This window comes from Phodopus roborovskii, unplaced genomic scaffold, assembly GCF_943737965.1.
Source record: "Phodopus roborovskii unplaced genomic scaffold, PHOROB, whole genome shotgun sequence".
Lineage (NCBI taxonomy): Eukaryota > Metazoa > Chordata > Mammalia > Rodentia > Cricetidae > Phodopus > Phodopus roborovskii.
In genome coordinates this window covers 22,390,532-22,415,824 of record NW_026126418.1, presented here as the reverse complement: position 1 = coordinate 22,415,824, position 25,293 = coordinate 22,390,532, and the positions used below count along the sequence as shown (strand labels likewise).

Sequence of the window (25,293 nt, the reverse complement as noted above, 5' to 3'; positions counted from 1 at the left end):
ATATTTTATGACACATGATCAATACATTTTTGTTTTAAATAGCATTTTTCAATGTCAGAATGTTATCAATTAGCAAATGTATCTTTATTAATAATTGCTTTCATATAGAAGTAGGTATTTAAACAATTGTCTGGTATCTGAATATCTTGGCACAATCTATGATATTAACTTTCAAAGTTAATAACATAGCATTCCCCGTACATATGAAAACATTCTCTTCAAAGTTATTTTATAAAATCAGGTAGGGCATTGGTGGTATAGTGGTGAGCATAGATGTCTTCAAAAATTATTTTATAAAATCAGAAAATACTCACAGGTAGTCTGCATTATATGAATAAAAATTCAATGGAAAAAAGGTAAGAGACTTCAAGAAACTGAATATTCATTTGAATCTTTTGGTCACGAAAGTATAACATAGTCAAATTCGCACCCTAATGTTTGTTTTCATAGATAGTAGACAAAACCCTAATAAAATGAGAATAAGAAATAACATGTACTAAGGCACCTCTGTTAACAATTGCACTGAATCCTCTCCTATATTAATTTTTAAATGATATAATGATATTAAATAGATATACTTATTACCTTTCATAAATTGGGGTTCTGATGTTTACTATCCATTCAATTAAAAATTAATGGAGTTATAGGCTCTGTTATTTGAATACTCAATTCTTGGTTGTTGACCCAATTTGGTAGGTGTCCTTGTCAGGGAAACTGTGTGACTGGGTGTTTTGAGACTTTATAGACTCCAGCTGGTTCTAGTCTCTTCCCTCCACTTTGTGCTTGCTCCAGATGCCACACCTGCTGCCATACTTGCAGCTTCCCTGTGATGTGGGTGGACTCTCATCCCTCTAGAACTATAAGACTAGCTAAGTCAACCCTTCCTTATATGAAACATGAAACACTTTAGTCATGGTATTTTATCACAGTAATAGAAAAGTAACTAATATGCGTTGTAAACTTATAACTATCTTACACAAATGCACACTAGATTTTGCTTTGTTTCATTGGTTGTGTGTGTATTTTTACTGAAATAACATACAAGAGCTCTAAAGCATGACAATTGCTTTTTGGATCTGTAACACCAACCAATCTATTAAATCTTGAAATAACTCAAGGATTCCATTTAAAGTAAGACATACATGATATATGAAACTTATTTAACTATAAAAATTTAGTAATAATTTTATGTGTATACACATTAATAAGATTTAGGATTTATCTGTGTCTACTTTAATCCTAAAGCTCAGACAGTCACTAAAAAATGTTAAAGTGCCACAGAAATTAGAGTATTTATAGTGTGAAAATCTTTTTGTTGTTGTTGTTGTTGTTCAGAAAACTGCATATATTGTAAAACATTGTCAAAGAATGCACAACAGTCCTAGGAAAAAATACTAAGCTGCATTGTTTTGTTTCATTAATTTTTAACCTTTATTTTTATGTATATAGGTATTTTCCTGCATGTGTGTCTGTGTACCATGTGGCTATAGTGACCATGGGGCCCAGAGAGGTTACTGGCTGCCCTATAACAGTGTTTACAGATGGTTGTCAGCTGCTATGGAGGTGCTGTAAATTGAACCTAAGCCTTCTGGAAGATCAGCCAATAAACTTAATCACCGGGCTGTCTCTCCTCACACTAGGTTGTTAAAGCATAATCCTAAACCAGACATAACCTTCCAAGCTTGAGAACCCATCCCAGGTAAATACCATCAGTCTATCTTAGGGGAAGGTAACTATTTACATTCATTTTAACTCAGGAACACTTATCACCTGTCTCTTTAAATTGAAGAGAACTGAGCATAAAGCTATCCACTTTGTAAAGGCCCAATGAGATAATTCACACAAGGAATTTAACTAAGCACCCACCAAATTTTAAAACACAGTTAAGAATTACGACTGTGCTGTGGTGATGCAGGTCTGAATCCCAGCTTATGGGAAGCTGAGGACTAAAGCTAAAGGCTTGCTTAGGGGGGAGGGAGCAAGATCTAGGAAAGTGTAAATTAGTAAGACACTATCTCAAAATAAAAACTGCAGATAGCAAGAATTGTAGCCATTATCAAATATCCTATTTTCACTCACAGTTTACAAATGACTGTCCACAATATAGGTGAAACTCTGTCATATCTAAGGTGAGAAAGATATAAAATTGTTGCTCTCATTTTTCAGTCAATTTTTGGTTTAAGCATGAAACAGAATACACCCTATTAGCAAGCACAATTTAAAAAAAATGCTAACTGTAAATTATTGTCCTTATTCCCCAAAAAAGTGAAAGTTTGAAAGTATCGTAACAAGTATATTACTTAATATTACTTCAGAAAATGATAATAATGGTAATTACTAGTTTTCTAAAGTTTTCTAAAGACCACAATAGCATGAAGCAAAGTTTTCTAGCATATCTTTTGTAGCAGAGTACAATCAGAGAACTGCCTTTAAATTATAAAGAAAATTTGGTTTAACATCTGAGCCTTAAAGATCAAACATGAAAACCAGTTTCTTTATTATCTCTGTTATAAAAGAAAGGAAAACATGTTAAATTTCAGCACTATAAATCCTCCATAAGAACTGTCTCATAAGAGATATTGTCCCCTAACTAAGTTCACATCAAAACAATGGTTTCAAAATTTGTAGGTCATTTAAAGAATAACAGATTTGATTTTAAATAACTGCAAATCAAAAACAGGCATAGACCATATTAGAAATGAAGCACCTATGTATTGAGGACTTATGGGTATTAGTCTTTAAATGAAGTATTTCCCCTGAGCTTTCTTTTCTTCCTTACTTGAAGGAATCATTCTACTTTTGTATCTTAAAATCTCAGAAGAGAAAAACATAACATGGTTTGAATAGTCCTTCAATGGAAATCTTTGAATGATTCCCATCTTTAGGAATATTAACTTCCTGGGCCAGGACAGTAAAGAAATAATTAAAACCACTAAGAAAATCATACCCTGTGTGTCAGGGTGGCACATGCCTACAATCCCAGAGGATTGTGAATACAAGACCAGGCTGCACTATGTAGTTAGACCCTTTCTTAAATGCACAGACACACATAGACAACGGAGCATACCTATGGATGGATTTTTCTTTGACTGCCAGTCCCCAAATTAAGACCTGGAAACATTATTAAGCCTTTAGCTTAGGCTTATCTACTTATCTTATAAATTAAATTAGCCATTTTCTATTAGTCTACATGTTGCTAATGTTGTGGCTTTTACCTCTACTCCCACATGTCCTGCTTTGTCTGCATCCAGCTAGCGTCTCCCCTTCACCTAATTCCTCTCCTTTTCTCTCATCCTGGAAGTCTTCCTGACCCCTTCCTGCCTACTATCGAACATTCAGCTCTTTATTAAACCAATCATAACGTGCAAAGACACATTTTCACAGTGTACAAAAATATTATTCTACAATACATATCTTTTTGAGTCAATACTTAAAACTTTATTGTGGTATTTTTGCATAAAACTTTCAAAAAGGGAGGCAGTATCTATAATTCAACTAAGATTCTTTATGCAGAGAGTAAGGAAAAAAAAAAGAACCAAAGATAAAGTAAACATATAGTGAAACAACTTAAGGATGCATATAGCATTTATGTTATTAAGTGAAAATGAGTGAATTTATAACATTTACAAGGTTCTTTCAAAGTACACTATCAAACAAAAAACCAGCAATTTTCTTCCCATAGAATGTATTAGTTAGGGTTTCTATAACTGTGATAAGCTAAAGCAGTTCAAAGAGGGAAGGGATTATTTGGTTTATGTATCCTGAGCCACAGTTCACTGAGGAAAGTCAGTGGAGGAAAGCTAACAGGACAGAAACCTGGAGACAGAAGCTGAAAAAAATAAAGGCTATGAGGAGTGCTATTTACATGCTTGCTCTCCAAGGATTGCTCAGCCTAATATTTTATACACCTAGGACCACTTGTGAAAGGGTAGCACCATTCACAGTGACATGGCTCATCCCACATCAATTGCTAATTTAGAAATTGCCTTGCCCACAGGCCAAAAGAGTGGGACATTTTCTCATTTGAAGGTTCTCTCTTTCCAAACAATTCTAACTTGTGCTAAGTTGATATAAAACTACCCAGAACATAGGGCTTATGTCTAAAACAGCATGATTGAGAAAAATTTTCAAGAAAGAGATTAGAAAGAGTATGACAAATGTACACAAGTACCAACACAACACAGTAAGCAGCCTCTAGCTAACAGGATACTTTTGCATAGGGAAGCCTCAGCAAGAACAGGATAGAGACGATTTTTTGTTATTTTGTTTCCTACAGAATGTCTCCAAAGATTAACTTATTTCTCTGCTTTATTATTTGTGAAGCCACACTACAGATAAAGCTTTTCTCTGACTGTTCACTAATTAGGTGAAAATATTAGCAGCAACATAAAATCTAGCCTTAAGTGATAAGCAGTTACCTTAAATAGCATTGTGATCCCCTGCAATGTTAATATAAACAGCCAGCTGGAAGGGGATGATAAGGATGTAGTAATTTTTTAATTGGCACTTGTCTGAGCACGAACATTTAAAATGGTTACAATACCAACTACATGAATCAGTGACAATTATTCCATGTTAACAAAAACAAATTTCCTTTAATTCAGTATTATGAAGATTAAAAAGTAAGGAAATTACAAAACCACAATTAGAGGTAGTTTATTTAAACATGTTAAAATGAATGTTTATTCTTTGAAAATATTGAAAAGAACAGCCTTATTTCCTTGGTGGTTGTACATAACATGATGTGGTTTAGAAAAACAAGCACGCACGCACACACACACACACACACACACACACACACACACACACACGCACACACGCACAGAGAGTGAAAGAGAGAGAGAGAGGAGAGAGAGAACCCTCTGAACCCAATACTTATTTCAGTCTAATAAGAATAAACTTAAATTATTAGACAGTTATCATGGTACTGTTCTCTATGAAAATCTGATTTCTGTCACAACTTTAAACATAATACATGTATTACTGTCCCCAAGCTCCTCTCCGGTCTTGCCCATCTTCCCATCTACCAACCCAACTTTATGTTTTCTCTATATCTAAAACTAATGCAAAATAGACAAAAACAAAAATCAAAACATTTAACAAACCAGTGATTTAAAAAAAAAAAAAAGTCAAATAAAACTAACAAAATGTCTTGTTTGTTGTTCGGATTGTCTGAGGGGTGATGGTTTCCAAGAGTACCAGACTTTCAATCTGGTTCGTCACAGTCCGGTTCTCTGGGGCCGAATTTCCCAATTTGAGGCACTCGATTTCCTGCGTGGTCTCCACTGTTGCATGTGGAACGCAAGCTCGTGGGGCCACAGGGGGCTGGCACCGGTCATTCGGAACAGAGGGACCACGGTGGAGGAAGCCAGGAAGAGCCAAGGGAGGGAGGGAGGCTCAGTCAGCCATGGAGCTGTACCTCAGCGCCTGCTCCAAGACCGCCAATGTGGCTGCCAAAAAAGCAGCCTCCAGCAGCGTGGCTGAGGACAGTCAGCAATGTGGAGATGTGAGTGGAGTGGACTCAGGCCAGCGTGGGTGTCCTGGGCCTCAGGCCTGGGAGTAGCCATTACAGGCCTCAAGCCTGGGAGCAGGAATCGCCTCACCAGCTCCTGTCTGGCTATCCAGGGTACCCTAGTCAGGCTGAAGAGAGGGACCCCTTGAGGATGTGCCCTAAAGATTTTACTCTTTGAGGTCTTCCATAGGGGATCATCACATCATTTGGGGCAGGGCCTAGATGGGGCGTGAGATGGGGGAGGATATGTCGGTTATATGGGAGGTTGGGAGGAAAAAGAAACTGAATTGATAAGTAAAATAAGATTGTTTCTAAATTATATATATATATATAAATATATATATATATATATATATATATATATATTAAAAAAAGACTACCCTTTGCTTTCTATCCTTGTTGTGGGAGGAGATGGGCCAAAGCAAAGCACTATTAGTGAAAGAAAAAACAAATTATCTGATTATATTTCACAGGGGGCACACAAAGCTCCAATTCCGGGGGTGGGAGCTGCTCAGCTACTGGATCTTCCTCTTGGGGTTAAGTTGCCTATGATCCCAGGAACTGATACTGTGTATTTTACTACGAATATCAGTGAAAAGGTAAGGCAACTTTTCAATGATCACATCAGATGTCTTGCTTTCCAATACCTTATTGTCCTTGCTGTTAGACAAAACAGCAGAGTGTATTAGGAGAATGTGTACCAACCATTAGACATTGTACTACAGGTATTTTTGGGATTATACATAAGCAATTTCATCCAATATGGCTTTATAGAATCATGATCCAAAGGACTTAGGTCTTTGGCCCTATTTTAATTTATAATACAGAGCAACATATTAACATTTAATTAGACAACCTTTATATGCCTATTAATTTTTTTTGGAACATCTGATTAAAAGGCTATTTACTGTTTGTTATTAATTAGTACTAGGGTTTTAATCAATACTAACTAGGAATAAACTCTCAATGAAAGACATTTTTGTTTTTCTCTTTTGAAACTACCACTCATATTTTTGTCCTGTCTGTCTCTAAACTTGATTTACTCTTTTTTCTTCTTCCTAATTTGTTAATCTGAGACTTTCTAGAGGATCACATGTGAACTACATGACAGTTGTCAATTCATTTTTGCAAAGCATTGATTTTTCTTTATTAAATTGTATGATGCTGCCTGCCCACTTGCCTTAAAATGATTAGTTTTTTTTTGTCCTATCCCTATCTCCTCCAGTTCTTGACTAAATAAATCTGAAAAAGGCTTATTATATTTTTGTTGAGTGGATATTTTAATATTGAAACATGTATTTGTTGCTGTTAAAAGTGAACATCTAAAAGAAGTTGACAGCAAAATATTACCAAGAAAGAGAATAAATTCCTTCCTTGACATATTTCTCTCAGTGATATATACTTCTTTTCTGGTCCAATTCACACTGAGTTAGAGTCTAAGCTACAGGGGGACTGGTGCTCTCTGGAAGCTTTGGTAGACATTCAATCTGTTTCTGATTGGGCCCTTGGAAAGGTACTAAACTTGTAGCAGGAAGACCTTTGTGACTTAACAAAGGGGTGTTTAATGCAAATGAAGAGCTATTTTGATCCCTTAGGCTTTCTTTTTTGCCCAGTACAAAGCATTGCTTCTGCCTGCTACTTATTTTTAGTGGCCTACTCCACCTCATTCTCTAGGTGTCAAGAAAGTAACTGAACTTGTAAAATGAACCTCCAGGACCCTCTGGATTGGTGCACAATACTATGTGGTAGTGTGAATTGAATTAGATGCCTACAAACAAGGTGCATGCCCCCTACATTTCCACCCCTCTCATACTCCAATACCATCACCTGTTTTCTGACTTCGCATTGTATTAGTAAACATTAAAGCTGACAAGATGCAAAAAGAGCATTAGCATACTTTTACACATTGGTCTATCAGCTACCTTTTCTTCTTCAGAAATACCTGCACAAGCTAATATCATTCTCCCTCTGAAACATTAACAGAGAATTCACACCAAAACCTTACACGGATAATAATCAGTTGAAAAATGAGATTAAATAACTTAGGTGTTTCCTTCATAGTAAAATATAAGGAATCATGAACATTAGTTGGCTGTCTTTATACTGTTGTGTTTGTTATAATATTCATATGGTAAATTGTTTATATGATAATATTGTATGAATTTTTGTTTGGTATTAATACAAAGGACAGAATCACAATTTCTGTATATATGCCTTAAAACTTGTATTTCAATATGTGTAATTGTATGACATAGACATTGATTCTTCTTTATGACTGTAACACTCAAAGTGTGTTGAGTTTTTTATCCTTTTTCCTTAGTTTTTATCCTTTATCCTTAGTCCTTAGTATTTAAATTCTACATTGTTTATCGTCATTATTTCCACTTAATCTTAGTAAAAAGGTTTTTCCATTATTTTTCTTCACTTTCAGATGATTGGAACATAATAATTAATATAATCTTTCTCTTGTGTGTAGTGTCTTAACCTAGGGAGGAAAGAAAACAGAGAGTCCTAGCATTGGCTGTAGTTTTTAAAACAAATCAGACATTATTCCTTTCCTCATCCCTGTTTTTGTCTCATGGCCATAAGGTGATGCATCAGAAAAAGAACCAATTTAGTGGGGCCAAATGATTAAATTACTCCACATGGGTGAGGAGGGGAAAAAGGGAAACTTGCATGAGTAAATCTTCCTGTTGCTTGCTTATTCCCAGTTCAAATGTGAACTGCTTATTTAATTTTTCAGTCATGTCAGCAGATTAATTAAAAGTGAAAATACACTAACTCATATTTGTAATATTTTAAAATCTATGTATGCAGCTATTTCGACCTTCCTATGGTTTTAACCTCAGTGATCCTTACTGTCGACTTTTGGAAACCCAATATAAAAGTCTCCATGATCCACATTTAAGAACATACTATAAACGCAAAGATATTCTGAGAAGACTGAAGAAAGGTGGCTACATCACCAGCAATAACAAAGTGAGTTAACAGATGGTTTTTTTTTTTTTTTTTTTTTTGCTTAATCAATGAAAACTTAAACTACTTGTGTTTGCTCCCCTTGTGAAGAGAAAGCCAGTCTCTTGCTGCAAAGACACAGGTCTCACCTCAAAGGGGATATGAAATAATTTCTTCTGGAGCCGAAAATGAGTGACCATTGCTCAGGAACACAGATTTAGGTTCCACCAAATTGCTTGATCTAATGTGGAAGTAACCACATGAAATTTTTTAATAATTAAGCAAAGAAAATCATAAATCAAGAAACCTTTAAAATACATCGGTGGAAACATCAGAGAAGTGGGTATAGCCAAGCAAGAAAGTGTCAGGTATAGGCCTTGTATGCTATATGAATAGCATTCTTAGCCCTTTGGTGAGTAGAAAATAAAGATAAGGGTTTTTGTCTGTTAGTTCCAATAAATGTGGGAAAGGAATGTCTGAAGACACCTTAAGATCAGTTACACTTAGACTGTAGATCTGCAACATTCCTTCCTGTCCACATCACTGAAGTCCCAGTCAGCAGGTCAGCCTTGGCAGGTACAGTGTCTTTCCAGGAACTGTTTTTCTGTATTGTCATCATTAACTTTATTGTAATAGAATACTTCTTTATCAGTTTTAAAGAATACTCAGGGATAAGAAAATGAGGGCTTCCACATGGGATTATTTCCTTCACTCTCTTCTGTCTGATATCAAAAAATTATTGTCAAGTGTTTTGAAGAAGTAAAGATATATTAATTTTCCCAGCTGAATCATATTTCTCCTTTTTCTGTATGTAATGGTACTGTGTTCTTGTAAGTGATTTATATTTTTAAAAACTTCAAATCAGAATGTAGGAAATGTAGTTGGTTAGCATACCACGAGATTGTTCTTATTGCATTGAACATATTTACATTTATAATCCAATTATAATTAATTAGAATTATTTTAATAACTACAGTTATATGTAAATAATAATAACTTCTTTATGTAGCAATAAGAAAGTTTTATTTCTAAATAGAAAGAAATTTCTTACAAATGTAGAGGTACCACCAATTAAATTGTTAGTATTTTCTTACTCTTCATACCAATATGTCATTAAAATTGTCATTGCTCTGATTTCCTCTAATAAGCAATTGTTATGACTTTAAATTTTCATACATTTAAAATATTTATACCGTTTTCATTTTATTTTTAGATTGTTTGTAGCTTGAGAGAACTGAATAAATACCGGCAATATCTTACGAGCTTAAAATTAGACTTTGAAAGAAACTATTTAAGAGAACAGGTAAGTTATGCATTTAAAATTGCTGGTTTAAAGGGAAGATAAAAGATGGTTTTATGTTGCATGATATTGTATCAGATTTTGAAGTTTAATTGCTGAGTAAGTAATCTATGTAAAATTTGGAGCAGAAATGAATATTTGTAAGTTACATTTGCCAAATAATGGAAAAGGGATTAGATCATATCAGCATATTAATATTTAGTATTGTTATTTATATTTAGCTGTTAATTTAGTAAGTAATTCTATAACCAAAACATCAGTAAGTGAGATAAGCTACATATACTTTAGCTGGCACTTGAAGCTGTTATACTAGAAAAATTCCAATGCTAAAATGAAAACAGTCTTAGAAACAACTGACTTCCTTTGTTATATATGTAATATCCTACATAATACTGAAAAGGTAGACTGTGTTTATATCTATATACATACTTTGTATTCATTAACAAAAATTCATAAAAGTTAAATAGAATTATTATGATTGTTTCTTGTAGTCTTGCATCAAAGTCGTGTATAGCATGTCTCCCTCCCTTCGGGTTTTTGTATGTATAATAGGATTCAGATTTTTTTTTGTTAGTTAGTTAGTGTGTGCTCACAATTTTATATTACAAAGTGAAAATGTTAAAGAAAAATAAGAATGACTAAGAACCATTTACAGTTGAAATCACAGTACTTTTCAAGCTGGAACAGGAGAACAGTGAGTTTAAGACCAGTCTGGGTTATATATTGTGAGACCTTGTAACATTACAACAAAAATTAGATAGAAAACCAGGGAGGCAGAAGTGTAGTATTGATGAACAATAAAATATTTGTCTTCTACTTTTAGAGAGATAAATACTTATTTTAGTTCATCTGCCCACATGTGTAGTGGACTTAGAATAAAATTAATTGCAATTAATTTATCTCATAAAATACAGCAATGTTAATGGTTCTGTTTCTTGGAAATGTAAAAACATATATTTCTGGCATTCTTTTATTTTTTTAAAAAAAATAGCAATTGATAACAAAGCAACTACATAAACTGCAAGAAACCAGCCAACTTCCTCACTGTTCTGATGTCACACGGTTCCAGAACTGGTTGTTACAGGACAACACACAGTCTATTAAGGACCAAGAGCGTTTGTTAAGGCACAGGTGAGCCTGAAGTCACAGATGTGTGTGTGTGTGTGTGTGTGTGTGTGTGTGTGCGTGAGAGAGAGAGAGAGAGAGAAATGAATATTCAAAAGCATTAATAGTAAATAGTGTTTAACTCTCCTTTATTAGTTAGTAGAGAGAGAAAGGAAGGGAAATCAGAGAGGTACAGGGATTAAGAATCTTGGTCCTAAAGCTCTGTGTGTCAACTTCTTCCATTGCAGCTGAGTTTTCTGGGAACTCGAGATAATGGAGTGAGAACTAGAGGAAGCATCAAATCTCAGTGCCATTCTGTAGAAATTATGTTTAGCAGTGGATAAAAAGGAAAGAAACTTTTTATAATCACCCTTTAAAGACTGACAGCATTAAGTATGAAGAAATAAGTCCAACTGAAAAGCAAGAGTTTTAGTATATCTTAAGAAAACATGAACATTCTAAAACAACTGCAAATTTATTCAGATATTTTCCATTAATGATCATTAATTAGCATTCCATTACCAGATTTATCTTTTATGAAAATGAAACAACGTTCCACTCTTTTTCCTTTAGGAAGAACGAGAGTTTTTTGTCGTGACTTTTAGATTGTGTAGTTGTGTTTCCCAGACCTTCCATGGGAGTTTTGTGTTACTACCAAGAGCAAGCATGGCAGTGCTTGATTTTGGTGTATAATGATAAAACTTCCCAACTCACTTGCAATCATATGTTCATCCTCACTCAGATATTTGGATATGATCAGTAGAGAATTAGAACAACTTGAGCGCACGGCAGAAGAACAACGCCTGCTCCGCATGGACAGAGAAGAGCGACGACAGCGGGAATATACAAGAAAAAAACTTAGTCTTCGTAGAAAAATTGAAGAGGTAAGAGGTGAATTTAAATGTTGTGAGGGGAAGAATGAGTATGATTTTTCCATTTGTAAGTAACTTTAATAGTAGATGCAGATGCTTCATCCTCCATTAAACTTCAGTGTGCACAGGAAATAAATTTTAAATTACCTTTAGTAAATATCAACCATAGCTAACTTTTACTCTTAATTAAAAATTATTCATTTGTGTGCGCACACCACATAATGCGGTGAAGAAGTCAGGACAGCTTAGGGAAGTCATTTCTTTCCTCCTGCTAATGAGGGCTCTGGGAATTTACCTCAGGCTTAGCAGCAGGCAACGGGCCCCCTGAATCACCTCCCAGCTTTCTTAATACAAATGCCCTATGAAAAGGCCATTCGAAAAAGGCTGAATGACATATATATTTATAAGGCCTGATAACTGTTTGGGCCCTTGGCTTGCCAGTTTTTTTCCTTGGTGGTGAACAAAAGACACCTGCAGTGAAAACAAAAGGCCCTCTTCCTTTCATGGTAATACTGTGGCCCCTAGGAATGGAAGACAAAGGAAATGATGCTGCTCACGAAGATAGGAGAAGATGTTAAGAGAGAGCAGCGGGTAGAGGAGCAAAGACGGAGAAGCCGAGAAGAGAGTGACAGAAAGGTACTGTGAGCCTTAAGTTCTTTCTTGGGATGTTTGAAGAGAAGCTTGATTTTTCGGAGTAAAATATTTGTGTGGGTAATATTAAAATGTTAAGAAACTAAAACCTAGGTGTTGCTTTGTGGCACAGCCTGTTCATGAACTCCTGAACAGGTCCCAAGAGACTTCGGTCTCCTGAGTGCACGTAGGCCTTGTACCCACTGCCAGATCCACTATACCCAGATATACACATGTTTACATGTCCTGTCCAAAGCATTTTCACAGTGTGAAAAGCACTGTTTCATTATTTGATGTAATCTCTTTTGGATTAATCTTCACAATAAAACAGTGGCTTTAGTTCTCATAAAAATCTCACTCATAAAATGTTATTTTAGAGAACTATAAATTTCTGATAAAATTTCTTTGTTTTTCCTTCATTCAAAAAAATTTACTCTTTTATGTTTAATAATATGTAGTGCCTTGTGATTTAGAATGTAAAGCAGAATAAGGACAAACAGTAGCATATAGAATCTTATACCAGTTTACTAACTGTTGAGTATACACACACACACACACACACACACACAAACACACATTAACTGTACAATATTCTTAGGAATGGTTATTTACTCCTGAAGTAAGCATAATTTTTGAATATTTTTAAAAGGATTTATTTATTTTTATTTTATGTGTGTGAGCGTTTAAAAGCACATATACATGTGTAGTACATGTGTGCATGTACAGAGGCCAGAAAGAGTTAGATCTCCTGGAACTTGAGTCACATATGGTTGTGAGCCACCATGTGGGTGCTGGGAATTGAGCCTAGTTCTATGCAAGTGCTCCTAACTCCCGAGCCCCCTCTCCTGTTTTTGCTTTTACATTTCATAGATTCCTTTGTAGGTTGCTTTTCATTTAATAAAACATACAAAATGATTTTTTTCATGTTAATAAATATATATAAATTATAAATTTTGGGTAAATTATTCCTGTAAAATTAACAAAGTTATATTTGCATTAGAATATATCATTATACATAAACATCATAAAAATGGAAATTGAATTATTTGTTTTATTTTCCATAAAGTAATATAAATTGAAGCTTATATTTTATTTTCCATTCTTTTTTTCACATGCACATGTTAGTCTTGTTTGAGATTCACTGTTTGTGTGAATAAGTAGCCTTGTCTTATTTAATATAATCTGAATATCACCTTTTGTTCAATGTTTCAACAGCTCTATAAACACCTACATATAGCATACAAACAGACATACATAAAATAATTAATTACAGTAAGTATTAATAATAGAATAGTAGTAGGCAAGGCAGTTTCCATTGATATTCACCTCAAAAGTAAAACATTACTATTACTAGAATTAGTTATGAGGTTCTCCATGTCTATCATACATACTTTTCATCAGGTTTAAAGTGCTATTGTTAGATTTATAAAAGTTTTATCAGAATGGAATGTTGGTGGGTTGTCAAATATTTTCTTTTATGATTTTGTTTAATGGATGGTTATGGTTCTTTGGAAGTATATAATATAAATCAAATTTAATATGTTCAATTTATCTGGAATGCATGGTCATGGAATCAATTAATTTGGCCTGTAATATATATGATGTGTAGTTTGATACAAATAGCCAAAAGTACCTGTATAATTTTGCAGAAGAAATGTTAGCCTGTTTTGTTTTATTTTTTTCAATCTTGTGTAGTGTCTTTGTCTAGATCTGGCATCAGAGTAGCATGATCTCATTCAGTTGGTTTGTAATCTTCCTCAGGGTTTCTCCTGAACCTCAGAGTTCACCATTGGTAACAATTTGGAAATTTCTTAGATATCAATTGTGAAATATTGCTGTCATATTGCATATTAGTTTCTTTTCTCTCTGTGGTCAAATATCAGACTAGAAGTAACTCAAGGAAGGGAGAGTTTATCGTGCTTTCAGTTTGAGAGGATACAGTCTATCATCATCTTAGGGAAACAATGCAGGATCATGACAGCTAGTCACATTGCATACACAGTTTGGAAGCTCAGAAAAAAATCATTGTTTGTGCTCAGCTTACCATTCTCCATTTATTCATTTATTCTGAGATCCCAGCCCCCTAGGATAGTGCTGCTTACATTTAAGGTATGCCTCCCCTTTTCAGTAAATCTGCCCAATAAATAGCCTTGAAGATCCACCATGTGTTATATACCCATTGTGAATCTAAATACCGACAAGTTTTTGGTGAAGATCAACTGCACATGCTCATCCATGTTTTCCTCCTTCTAGGACTTTAACTGCATCAAGCAGATTCTATATCTGGAAGTCTGAATCTTTTCCCTTTCTGTCCTTCCTTTAAGATAATTTCTATCATTGAATTGTTACATAATGTAGCTCTTTTGGGTGAACTGGTATTCTCAGCTTGAAGTCTAAAGTCTTTGTCTTTCCTAGGTCAATCATAATTAAATGATGCAATTTTATAGGTCACGTGGTCCTGTTTCTTTACAGGCCTAGTATTCTTCAACTTGATGACATATATTGACTTCCTTTATTCAGTCTTTATGGCATCAGAAACAATGTGATTAATCAGACTAGTGTTACTGTTTATCTGAACAGGTTATTTCCTATTATTGAAGCAAGGGCCACTTTAGTATGTTTGCTAGTATGACTCATGAAGCCTTTATACTGGGGCTTGTAAAAATACATATAATTTTCATATTTATGGAAATGCAAAGTTCTCTTCTCTCTTACCCCTCAGGATGTTTCTTTATACTATATTGCATACTTCTTTATGTATACTAATCCTTTTATTTACAGAATGCTGTGTCTAGTACTCTCTCTGCACATTTGTCTCTCTTATGCCATGTCTATGGTCAATAGTATCACAGAGCTTCACAGAGAAAAGTTACATTTCAAAAACTGTAATAAGTCCCCCAAAGTATTCAGTGAGGTAAATTGCTCCTAAGTGTTTGATTAGAAATAGAATGAACGCCTGCTACTCTCTACATACTCAAAATTTACAAGTCACAATTCAGTGTTTCATTCTACTATACTGCATGGTTTAACTATATGTTAAGGATTTACAAATGCCAAATTAATACTAATCAGTATATTTTCTTTAACATTTTAGAAACAAGCAATGCTAGAGAGAAAAATGGCTTATCATTTACAAAAAATGCAGGATACTGGCATTAAAGATGACACAGGAAGAAATGGATTTGAATATAAAGGACAAAACGGAGCTCCTTATGAATGTGAGAATATTATGCCACTAAGTAGGATGCATTGATCAATGTAACATATAATATCTTACATAGTTATACTTGCTACCCATTTTATATGAGATCCTAAGCTTACCATTTCCACATTACTATTCAAGTTGAAAAGAGAACACATGCAGATGTGCAAGCAAACACACACACACACACACACACACACACACACACACACACACTCACATACACACACCCCTACCTAAAATGAAATAATCTTATCAACTCATTCAAGAAACAGATTTGATTGCCAAAGATATTTTACACCAATTTCCCTGTACTTCAGATGATCACATATTTTATTACTAACACATTAAAACAGAATGCAGCTGTATTGGGTGCATTGATATTCTCAGCTTGAAGTCTAACATCTTTGTCTTTCCTAGGTTAATTATATTGAATGATGCAATTTAACAGGTCACATGACCCTGTTCTGTTACAGGCCTATTATTCAACTTGAAGCTATATATTGACTTCATGTATTTAGTCTTTATAACTCTCTCTCTCTTTCTCTCTCTCTCTCTCTCTCTCTCTCTCTCTATATATATATATATATATATATATATATATATATATATATTCAGTCTTTATAACTATACACACACACACATACACACATATATAATAGTTTATACATAGACATTGTGTTTTGGTATGTTGTCAACTAGTACAAATAGAAAAACTGACAATTATGGAAATAAAGATGGAGAAAAGGTTGTAGAGAGATGAAGAAATGAAATGGAAAAGAAATGAAGAAGGTTTAAAAGTAACAGAGCATGACTTGACTGTCCCCAATTCATATCAGCTTCATTTTATATGTAACATCAAGCAATTATAGTGAAACAATCTATATTAGTTATTGGTTAACATAGTAGAATTCTTTCAAAAGTTCCAGGATTGCATACTGTTGAGAAAGAACATGGTCATCAGTCTTGTTATTTATCAGTCCTACCTTTTGTTGAGTTCCTCCCTATGTCATTCTATCACTTTATTAACTGGTTTTAATTAGATTTTGCCTTTACCTTCCTCTACCCATGTTTTGCATCTGTTTAATTAATTTCTTCTACTGACCCCAAACTGCCATTAAATTCAGTTTAAATGGTGTATGCAAGCATTCATCATCACATGGAGTCATGGAGTTCATTCCTAATTTAAACTTCTAGATTTTGTTTCACACTATGTGCTTGAAGATGACAACTTTCCATTACTGGTGCCATGTACAGGTTCCACAGTCAGACTACTATTGTCCACAACCTCCTCTAATGCTTCCTTTTTAATTTTCAAGACTGCAAATGGTTTTTGCAAGTTATTTGGCATTTCACAGACATTTCCATCACCTAAAACTGAGCATAACACACTCAACAACATTGCTACATCAATCTTCCTTAGAAAACAGTATATTAATATTTTAATAATATCAAACTGACAAGGTATAAAGATAACAATTTCACAATTGTAGTAATGTCTTCTTCTACTAAGTAGAGAAACATATGTACACACCTTATATTTTTGCTTTTATTTATCTGTAAGTCAAATTCAAGAATCTCATAGTCTTTGTGTGCTGATAAATCTTCATCATTGTCATTATGTTGGTATGCATTCCCACAAAAAGGAAGCCTCATGCTTATGATGCAGGTTTCCTTCTTTCAAATATAAATAAAAAAGTCTCTCCAAGTATATCTTTTAAGTAAAAAGCATACTACTTCAGAAATAAGTATTTCCTCCCATTTGACATTAATCCCTCTGCTCCTCTCTGTCCTCCAAATACCACACATAGATTAACAAGGACTTATTTTATCTTGAGAATGAAAGGATATTTGATCTTGGTTAATTCTGTTATCACTACTAATACACTACTAATAATATGTCTTATTACATTTTTAAGCTTCTATAAAGAAGAAGATGAAGCAGTTTGATGATATAAAGATAGTTTATCCTGATGGTGAGGAGAAAACGTGTAAAGGAACATCAGGTAATTGAATATTTTAAGAAATATTCCCATGGGGGGGTCAGGAGATTGGGAGGGGAGAAGGGAGGGAGAAGGAATTGGGATTGATATGTAAAATAAGAAAAAAAGAATATTAGACTAGCAATTTTGGAGACTACAGAGTTGGGGTGACTTTCACTTGGAAGCATTCTGATGAATGACTGATTTATTTTTTTTTAGGCTATCTGCCATGAACTAATATCAGAATTTAATCTTTAGATAACTAATTTAGTGCCTTCAACTGGCCATTGGACTTTCACTTAAGAAGAGTTAAATGCAGGATTTATAAATGTTAATTATAGATACAGGTTGGCTGATTACGAAACACATGCTAAATATATTGATTCTAAGCTAAAGTGAACAGTTACTGAAGTATCACTTTCTATCATGGATATGCTGTCTCATTTTATTTTCCATATAAGCTCACCGGATTATACCATGAGCTTCCAAACAGTGATATAAGTGATATACATGAAAGTGAAAAAAACTGAATAATATGACAATTCTTTCACTAATAACTCTCAGGGTGCAGTTAATAGGTAAACTTAGAATAACCTAAAGAAAACAAAGTCCAAGTTCTTTCCTTCCCTATCTTTAGCTATCTAGTCTGAATTTGAGGTTTTTCATCTCTGTGATGCTTTGAATGAGAAAGACCTCCATAGGGTCATGTATCTGAATGCTTCATCCATTGGTAGAACTGCTCACAACAAATGAGTAGGTGTGGCATTGTTGGAAAAGTTGTGGCATTGTGAGTGGAGTGACTTTTGGGTTGCAAAAGCCTGTCCCAATCCCAGTTAGCTTTTCTCAACCTCCTACTAGAGTTTGGGCAACATACCATGGCCTTTAAGGAATTCTTACACACCCTTTACTAACAGCTATCACAGCTAACTCCATCTACTTCAATATTTAATAATATTGTATTGTACATGTTGTTTTTTTGAGTCTCATCTTTATTTTAAATGTCTTTGCTCTTATTCCAGTTCCCTCTCCCTCTTTCCCTCCCTTTCCGCCACCCATGACCCCAGACCACCCTCCCATCCCACCCACCCACCCCCTCTCCACAGGGAGGGCAATGCCTTCCAGGAGGGGTCAACAAAATCTGTCAAGTCATTTGGAGTAGGGACTAGGTCCTCCCTCCTGCCTCTAGGTTAAGGGAGTATCCCTCCATGGGGAACAGAGACAGCTGAACTGAACAAGGAAGAGCCAATGAGTCCCCAGACTGATAGCTGGGAAATCAGCATTGGACTGACTCAGACATCAGAGTCTCATCTTATAACCCAGGTTGGCCTCAAACTTCTAGCAGTCCTGCCTCAGGTTCTATTGTGCTGGTACTACAGGCATAGGTTACGAGACCACTGTCTATCTTCAAGTTGGTTTCCAGCATGGCTATTGTTTTCATTATGCTCTCTGAGCAGTTTTATCGGTGGTATTCTAGGTTATAATATTATTTTTCTTTAGACTAAACAATGAATGAGTCAACACTGTATCTCCTTTACTAGAATATAGCAGTCTTACTACTATATACTAATTCTTCTTTGTCAGGATTTCCTCATATACTATACACACACACACTACACACACATCCAATATCCAATTAAATGATACATAAATTTTCCTTTTAATTATTAAATACATCTTACAAACTTATTAAGGGAAAACATATTGTTTATCATGACTGTTACCACTGCACTTCACTTTAATACCTTTATGCCAGGTCTTCGTTCTGGTGTTATTTCATTCATCTCAGTCTTCTTTGGTGTCTCTTTTATAAATCCTTTCCAGCAACAGATGAGCCTAGTTTTGTGTTGCTGTTGTTGCATTTAATGTCATAATCACTTTATCTTTACTCCTGAAATTCATTACTCTCATTTAAAATAAACTTTAGGTTGACAGTAGGTTGTTTGAATACTTTTGAAAACCTGTATGCCACTAGTGAAATGACTCAGTCTTTGAAGTGCTTGACACCCTGGTACACAGCCCTGAGTTCTGTTCCCTAGCATTCATATCAAAGTCCTGAGTTCCTAATCCTGTGGTTGGATGGGGTTTGGAGGCGATAAAAGGATGCCTGGACCACACTGGCCAGCTGAATAGATGAGCTCTAGATTCAGTAAGAAACCTTGGCTACAAATATGAATGTGGAGCCTGATCAAAATAGACAATTGTCACTGACCTCAGGCCTCCACATATGTGTACACATGATTGAGTAGACACTATGCCAGCAGCATCATGGACACACACACACCACACTTGTCTAGACAAAGACAAAATATTATAATTACTTTTTCAGAACTCTGTCAAAATACTCGTAATATTTAATTGCTACTCATATAATATATCCAATATGATATTTTATACACCATTCAAAATTGGCATTCAAAATTGGCATTGACATTTTTCCTCTTAACAGATAATTTTAGAGTTTTTAAGTATCTTTAAAGTTTGTCTAGTAAACAATTCAAAATTAAGTAAAACTGAAGTGATATTAAAGCTTTGTGTGCCGAATAAATGTTTATTCAGGGAGAAATAACTTACAACCTAGATGAACACCAGCAAGTTCCACCAGATGCTTTCCTGTCCAAGTCCTGCCAGCCAGGGAGCATTCCCTGGCTCTTCCTCAGACCTCCTTCCACAGGTCACTTCTGCCCATGGCTCCATCCCCAATGGGCGTGGTCAGTGCCACAGAAGGAGACAAAGTGAATATCTCACTACACATGACAACCACATTCAACAATTCATGAGCCATTTTATCTATATCTTCAATATTTATCTATTGCCAAATTGTTTTGAAGCCCATCCAGCATATAACATCTTTATCAATATTTCAATTAGTAGTCTAAAAAAGATAAGATTTTAAAAATATGGGATAAAATATTAATGATTCATAATTCCATATCATCAAATAATTTATATTTTCAACAATATCAATGTCAAAATTTTTTTCAAGTTAGTTTGAATCTACACTGATCAGAATAACAAATAGGTTGATATACCTTTGCCTTCCCTCTTTGAAAAACACCAATATAGTTTTTGTTTTGATTTTGCCTTTTTTATTAATGTGTAGTATTTATAAAATGATAGGTTTCATTATGATTTTTATATGTAACATGTCATATATACAACTCAAGAACAGGAGGCACATGATTGTATTATAGATAAGGATAGTATTTTTGACAAAATTCCCCCATACCCTCTGGAAAAGCACACTTCAACATAAGAAAGGTGATATGTGACATCTGTACCTAACATTATATTCAGTTCAAAGATCAAAGCTTTTCCACTAAAATAAAGAACAAGTCATCGTGCCTACACCTGTGATCTAAATTCTTATATACATATAGTTCTTGAAGTTTTAGCTAAATAAATTAGAAAAGATAAGAAATTAAAAAGGAAAGAGATAGTAAAGAAAGAATTAGCATCATCATTATTTGTAACTAGTGTGATTCTATGTACAAAAAGACATAAAGGCTCTAACAACAAACTCTTTGGACACTGTGGAGATGGATGTTTATGGGCAATATAATCTCTCCAGAAGACCTTTCCTGATAATTAGTGTGCCTTTATTCTAATGTAAACATGCTGAGAAAGAGTAAACCCCATTCATTATACTTACTAAACATTTTTGAGTAAAATTAATGGAGAAAACAGAATACTACAATGACAATTCTAAAATACTGAAACATTGAAGACTCAAGAGAATTGGAAAACATCTCATACTATGGGTCAGCATAATATTGTCAAAATAGCTATCCTATAAAAATCAATCTATAAGTTTAATATAAACCTTATGAAAATTGTTAATCCCCCAAGTTCAAATATAAACTCACTAAATTCCGTTTGGATATTTACTCTAAAAACTCAAAACAAATCATATAGAAACTTGCACATCAACACTTATTTCAATATTATTAATAATAAATTATGAAATCAAGATAGATGACCTTCAACAAAAGAATAAAGGAAATATGGTATATATGCACAACAGAAATATATTTGGTCAAAAGAGAACAAAATTTGTTATTTGCAGAAATATATATGCAAGAGTGGAATATAATATTAAGCAAATTAAATCAAGCTCAGTGAGAAATATTGCATGTTTGTGCTCATTTGCAAATTATAGATTTTATGTAGTTACCTAAACATATATATTTATATAAGACATGAATGTACAAGTGAAACCATAAGATTAAGGGTGACTAATAGGAAGGGTAAGTGAAAAGAGGTAGGGAGAAGCTTATTATATACCTGTATAGAAATGTCTTTATGAAGCCCAGTGTTGTATAAAATGTATATGGCAATTCACAATAGGGATAGTTTCAAAATGTTGGCACTTCAGTGTTTTGAAAGTATGTGTAAATTTAATTTTCCTTAGAATTTGGCTTCAGTTCAATGAAGTCAGTTGAACCCAAGAAGTAATTTGTGTTTGTAATCTTTTTTGTAGAAAATCGTTTTTAGACTAGTATTATATTTATTAACCAATAATTACTCATATTTTTACTTATTCATAAATAGGGATTAATATGTGAGTTTTTAAAAATGTCTTTTATGCATGTTTTCATAGCATACACTTTTTATTGTACACCTTTCTTAGTCATTTGGCAATTATCTGTAATTTCAGCTGTGTTGATATGTGTCCTTTCCTTTTCTTGGTCAGTCTTATTCATTTTTTACTGAATTTACAGTCACCTGTTGGTATAATTACCTTTTAATATTTTTTACAATGTCTTTCACTGATGTTCTCTGTTTATCATGTATTGACAGGAACATGTGAAAGGAAATAAATTATGATCTGTTAGGGATATAGTTTTTGATGTTACTTAGTTATATTTACCATATGACCGAGACAGTTTTAATGATAAAGCTTTATTCAAATGAACTGAAGTATATGCAGAGACAGATTAGTAGTTTTACATACAAACACACACACACACACACACACACACACACATATATATATATATATATATTTAGCATAAAAATTCACAGAAGTTCACCTCAGAAATGGCTGGAATTGAAAACAACTGAGATGTCCATGAACTTTGGTAGACTACAAAGTGTGGTATAGCCAAACAATATTATATTGAATAAAAAATCATTTTACTTCCCCCAAAATAAAAAAAGGATATTACACATAGTAAAATTACATTAATGTAAAATTTCAGAAAACACAAACTAATCTTTTTTTAAGTATATAAAAAATATTTAATAATATTGGACAGAAAGGAAAAACACAAGATAAGCTTAAAATAGCTTAGTAAGAATAATCAAGACAAGAAAACACCGTGCCTTCTAAAATCAATATGTAAATTATGTATGTGTGTATATATATATATATATATAAATAAATATAAATAAAATCTGTATTGTAGCACAACATAGAAGTTCACTGTTCACAGTGACATTTTATAAGTCTTAGTTTACTCTTAGCTAAAGAAACAATGAATTTTGATATGAAGGCACATATGGGCAGAAAATCACCTACAAAAGAACACACAAATTAAGAATTTAATCATAAAAATTGATGCTGTACCTACTCTCTTTTTAAACATCATATTTTTGACATGAGAAAGGCATCATATTACTTCAAAGACTCCTGACTTCTAGACTCTTGTTTTTAATTATGCTGTCCAGTGGCGCAATCAGTTAGAGCGGTGTACTTATACAACACAAACTAATCTTAAGAGTTATAGATCAGTACTTTTGGAATAGATAGATTGGTTACAACCATTAAGGGGAGCTCTTAAATGAGTAATTCCAACATATTGTGTGTGGATTCAATGATGCTTTCAGTTGTATCTCTTTGGAAATTATTGTTACAAATGAATATTTTGCATTTTTTATATTATTTTATTTAAATTTACAACAAGCTTGTTTTACATGTCAACCCCAGGTCCCTCAGCTTTCCATCCTCCCTGTCCCCCTTCCAACCCCAATTCTATCCCATTTCTGATCCCCAGGGAGGGTGTGGCCTTCCATGAGGGAATCTTCAAGACTGTCATATCATTTGGAACAGGGCCTAGATCGTCCCCCATGTTTCTAGCTAAGAGAGTATTCTTCTTTGAGGAATGGTTCTCAATGTCCATTTGTATACTAGGGATAAACACCAGAAGCTCCATAGACTGCCCAGTCCTACTAATCAACACCCATTTTCAGAGGGTCTGGGTCTGTCCTGTGCTGGTTTCCCAGCTATCAGACTAGGTCCATAAGCTTCCCCCTAGTTCAGGTCAGCAGTTTCTATGGGTTTCTACAGCCTGGTCATGACCTCTTTGCTCATTACTCCTCCCTCTCTGCAACTGTGTTGATAATTTGTTTAAGGAAATACAATTTGTTCCACTTAATAACATGTTTAAAAATAAATATCTTTCCCATTTATTCCTAGGACAAGTATCAAGTGTTGTCAATCAGTCTCAGAGTAGTTCAAAGAATGTTACAAAAATATCAGGATCCTCGGTTGCTTATCAGCCAGACATACAGAACAGTAGTTCAGAACAAAAGGTAAAAATGTTTCACCTGCTTCAGTTTATTATTATTATTATTATTATTATTAATTTCATTTTATATTCCAACCAAAGTTCTCCTTTCTACACCCATGTACATACCCCTGTACATACCCTATCTACTCCTCCCAACAGGTAAGGGCAGTTGACAAATTCTGGCACCTTAAGTTGATACAAGACCAAACACCTCCCCGCTGATTGAGGCTGATTGATGGCATGCTTCATAGGGAATGGGTTCCAACAAGCTAGCTCATGCACCAGAGACAGATCCTAGTTCTATTACCAGGGCACCTCATGTAGCCCAAGCTTCTCAAGTGTCTCCCATATACAGAGAGCTTAGATTGGTCCCATGGAGGCTCCATGGCTGTTGGTCTAGAGTTTATGAGTGTCCATGAGCTTGGGTCAGCTGTCTCTGTAGGTTTCTCTAACATGATCTTAACCTCTGTTGCTCATGTATTCCCTCCTCCCTCTCCTTCTGGATTCCCAGATTTCAGCCTGGTGCTTGGTTGTGGATCTCTGCATGTGGTTCCACCAATTACTGGGCAAAGGCTCTGTGAAGATAGTTGGGGTATTCACCAATCTGATTACCAGAGAAGGTCTATTCAGGCCCCCCTCTTCACTATTGCTAGGAGTCTTAGCTGGAATTATCTTTGTGGATGCTTGGGAATTTACTTAGCAACAGGTTTCTCTCTAACTCCATAGTGGCTCTCTCTATCAAGTTGTCTCTTTTCTTGCTCTTCCTGCCTCCTCACACTCCCTCCTCAACCATTCCATTCCCCCATTGTTTCATAACCAATCCTTTCTATTTCACCCATCCCCTTGCCCCCAGTTTATCTAGGAGATTTTATCTAATTTCCATTCCCAGGGTGATCTATGTGTCCTGTCTCTCTTAAGGTTTGCCTTTGTTATCTAGCTTCTCTGGAGCTATGGATTATAGTCTAGTTATCCTTTACTTTATTTACATTTAATATAAACTTACTAGTGAGTACATACCATGTTTGTCTTTTTGAAGCTGGGTTACCTCACTCAACATGTTTGTTTTTGTTTAGTTTTGTTTTTGTTTTATTTATAATTCCATCAATTTACCTAAAAATTTCATGATGTCATTGTTTTTACTGCTGAGTAATACTCCATTGTATAAATGGTGATATATATGGATCTATCTGCAGTCTTCTACATTTTGACATACAATTGTGCCAGCAC

The 25,293-nt window shown here is 34.4% G+C and overlaps 1 protein-coding gene across 1 annotated transcript in view; it reads left to right on the top strand.

Moving 5' to 3' along the window:
• Positions 1-5,383: 5,383 nt before the first annotated feature.
• Positions 5,384-25,293, top strand: part of Fsip2 (fibrous sheath interacting protein 2) — a 69,964-nt gene continuing 50,054 nt past the window's right edge. Inside the window, exons 1-10 of the mRNA XM_051184374.1 lie at positions 5,384-5,506; positions 5,986-6,111; positions 8,330-8,491; positions 9,681-9,770; positions 10,759-10,898; positions 11,614-11,755; positions 12,269-12,379; positions 15,468-15,591; positions 17,495-17,581; positions 23,973-24,088. Coding sequence (XP_051040331.1) covers positions 5,408-5,506; positions 5,986-6,111; positions 8,330-8,491; positions 9,681-9,770; positions 10,759-10,898; positions 11,614-11,755; positions 12,269-12,379; positions 15,468-15,591; positions 17,495-17,581; positions 23,973-24,088 — 1,197 coding nt within the window. The 5' untranslated portion in view covers positions 5,384-5,407. The remainder of the gene's footprint in view (positions 5,507-5,985; positions 6,112-8,329; positions 8,492-9,680; positions 9,771-10,758; positions 10,899-11,613; positions 11,756-12,268; positions 12,380-15,467; positions 15,592-17,494; positions 17,582-23,972; positions 24,089-25,293) is intronic.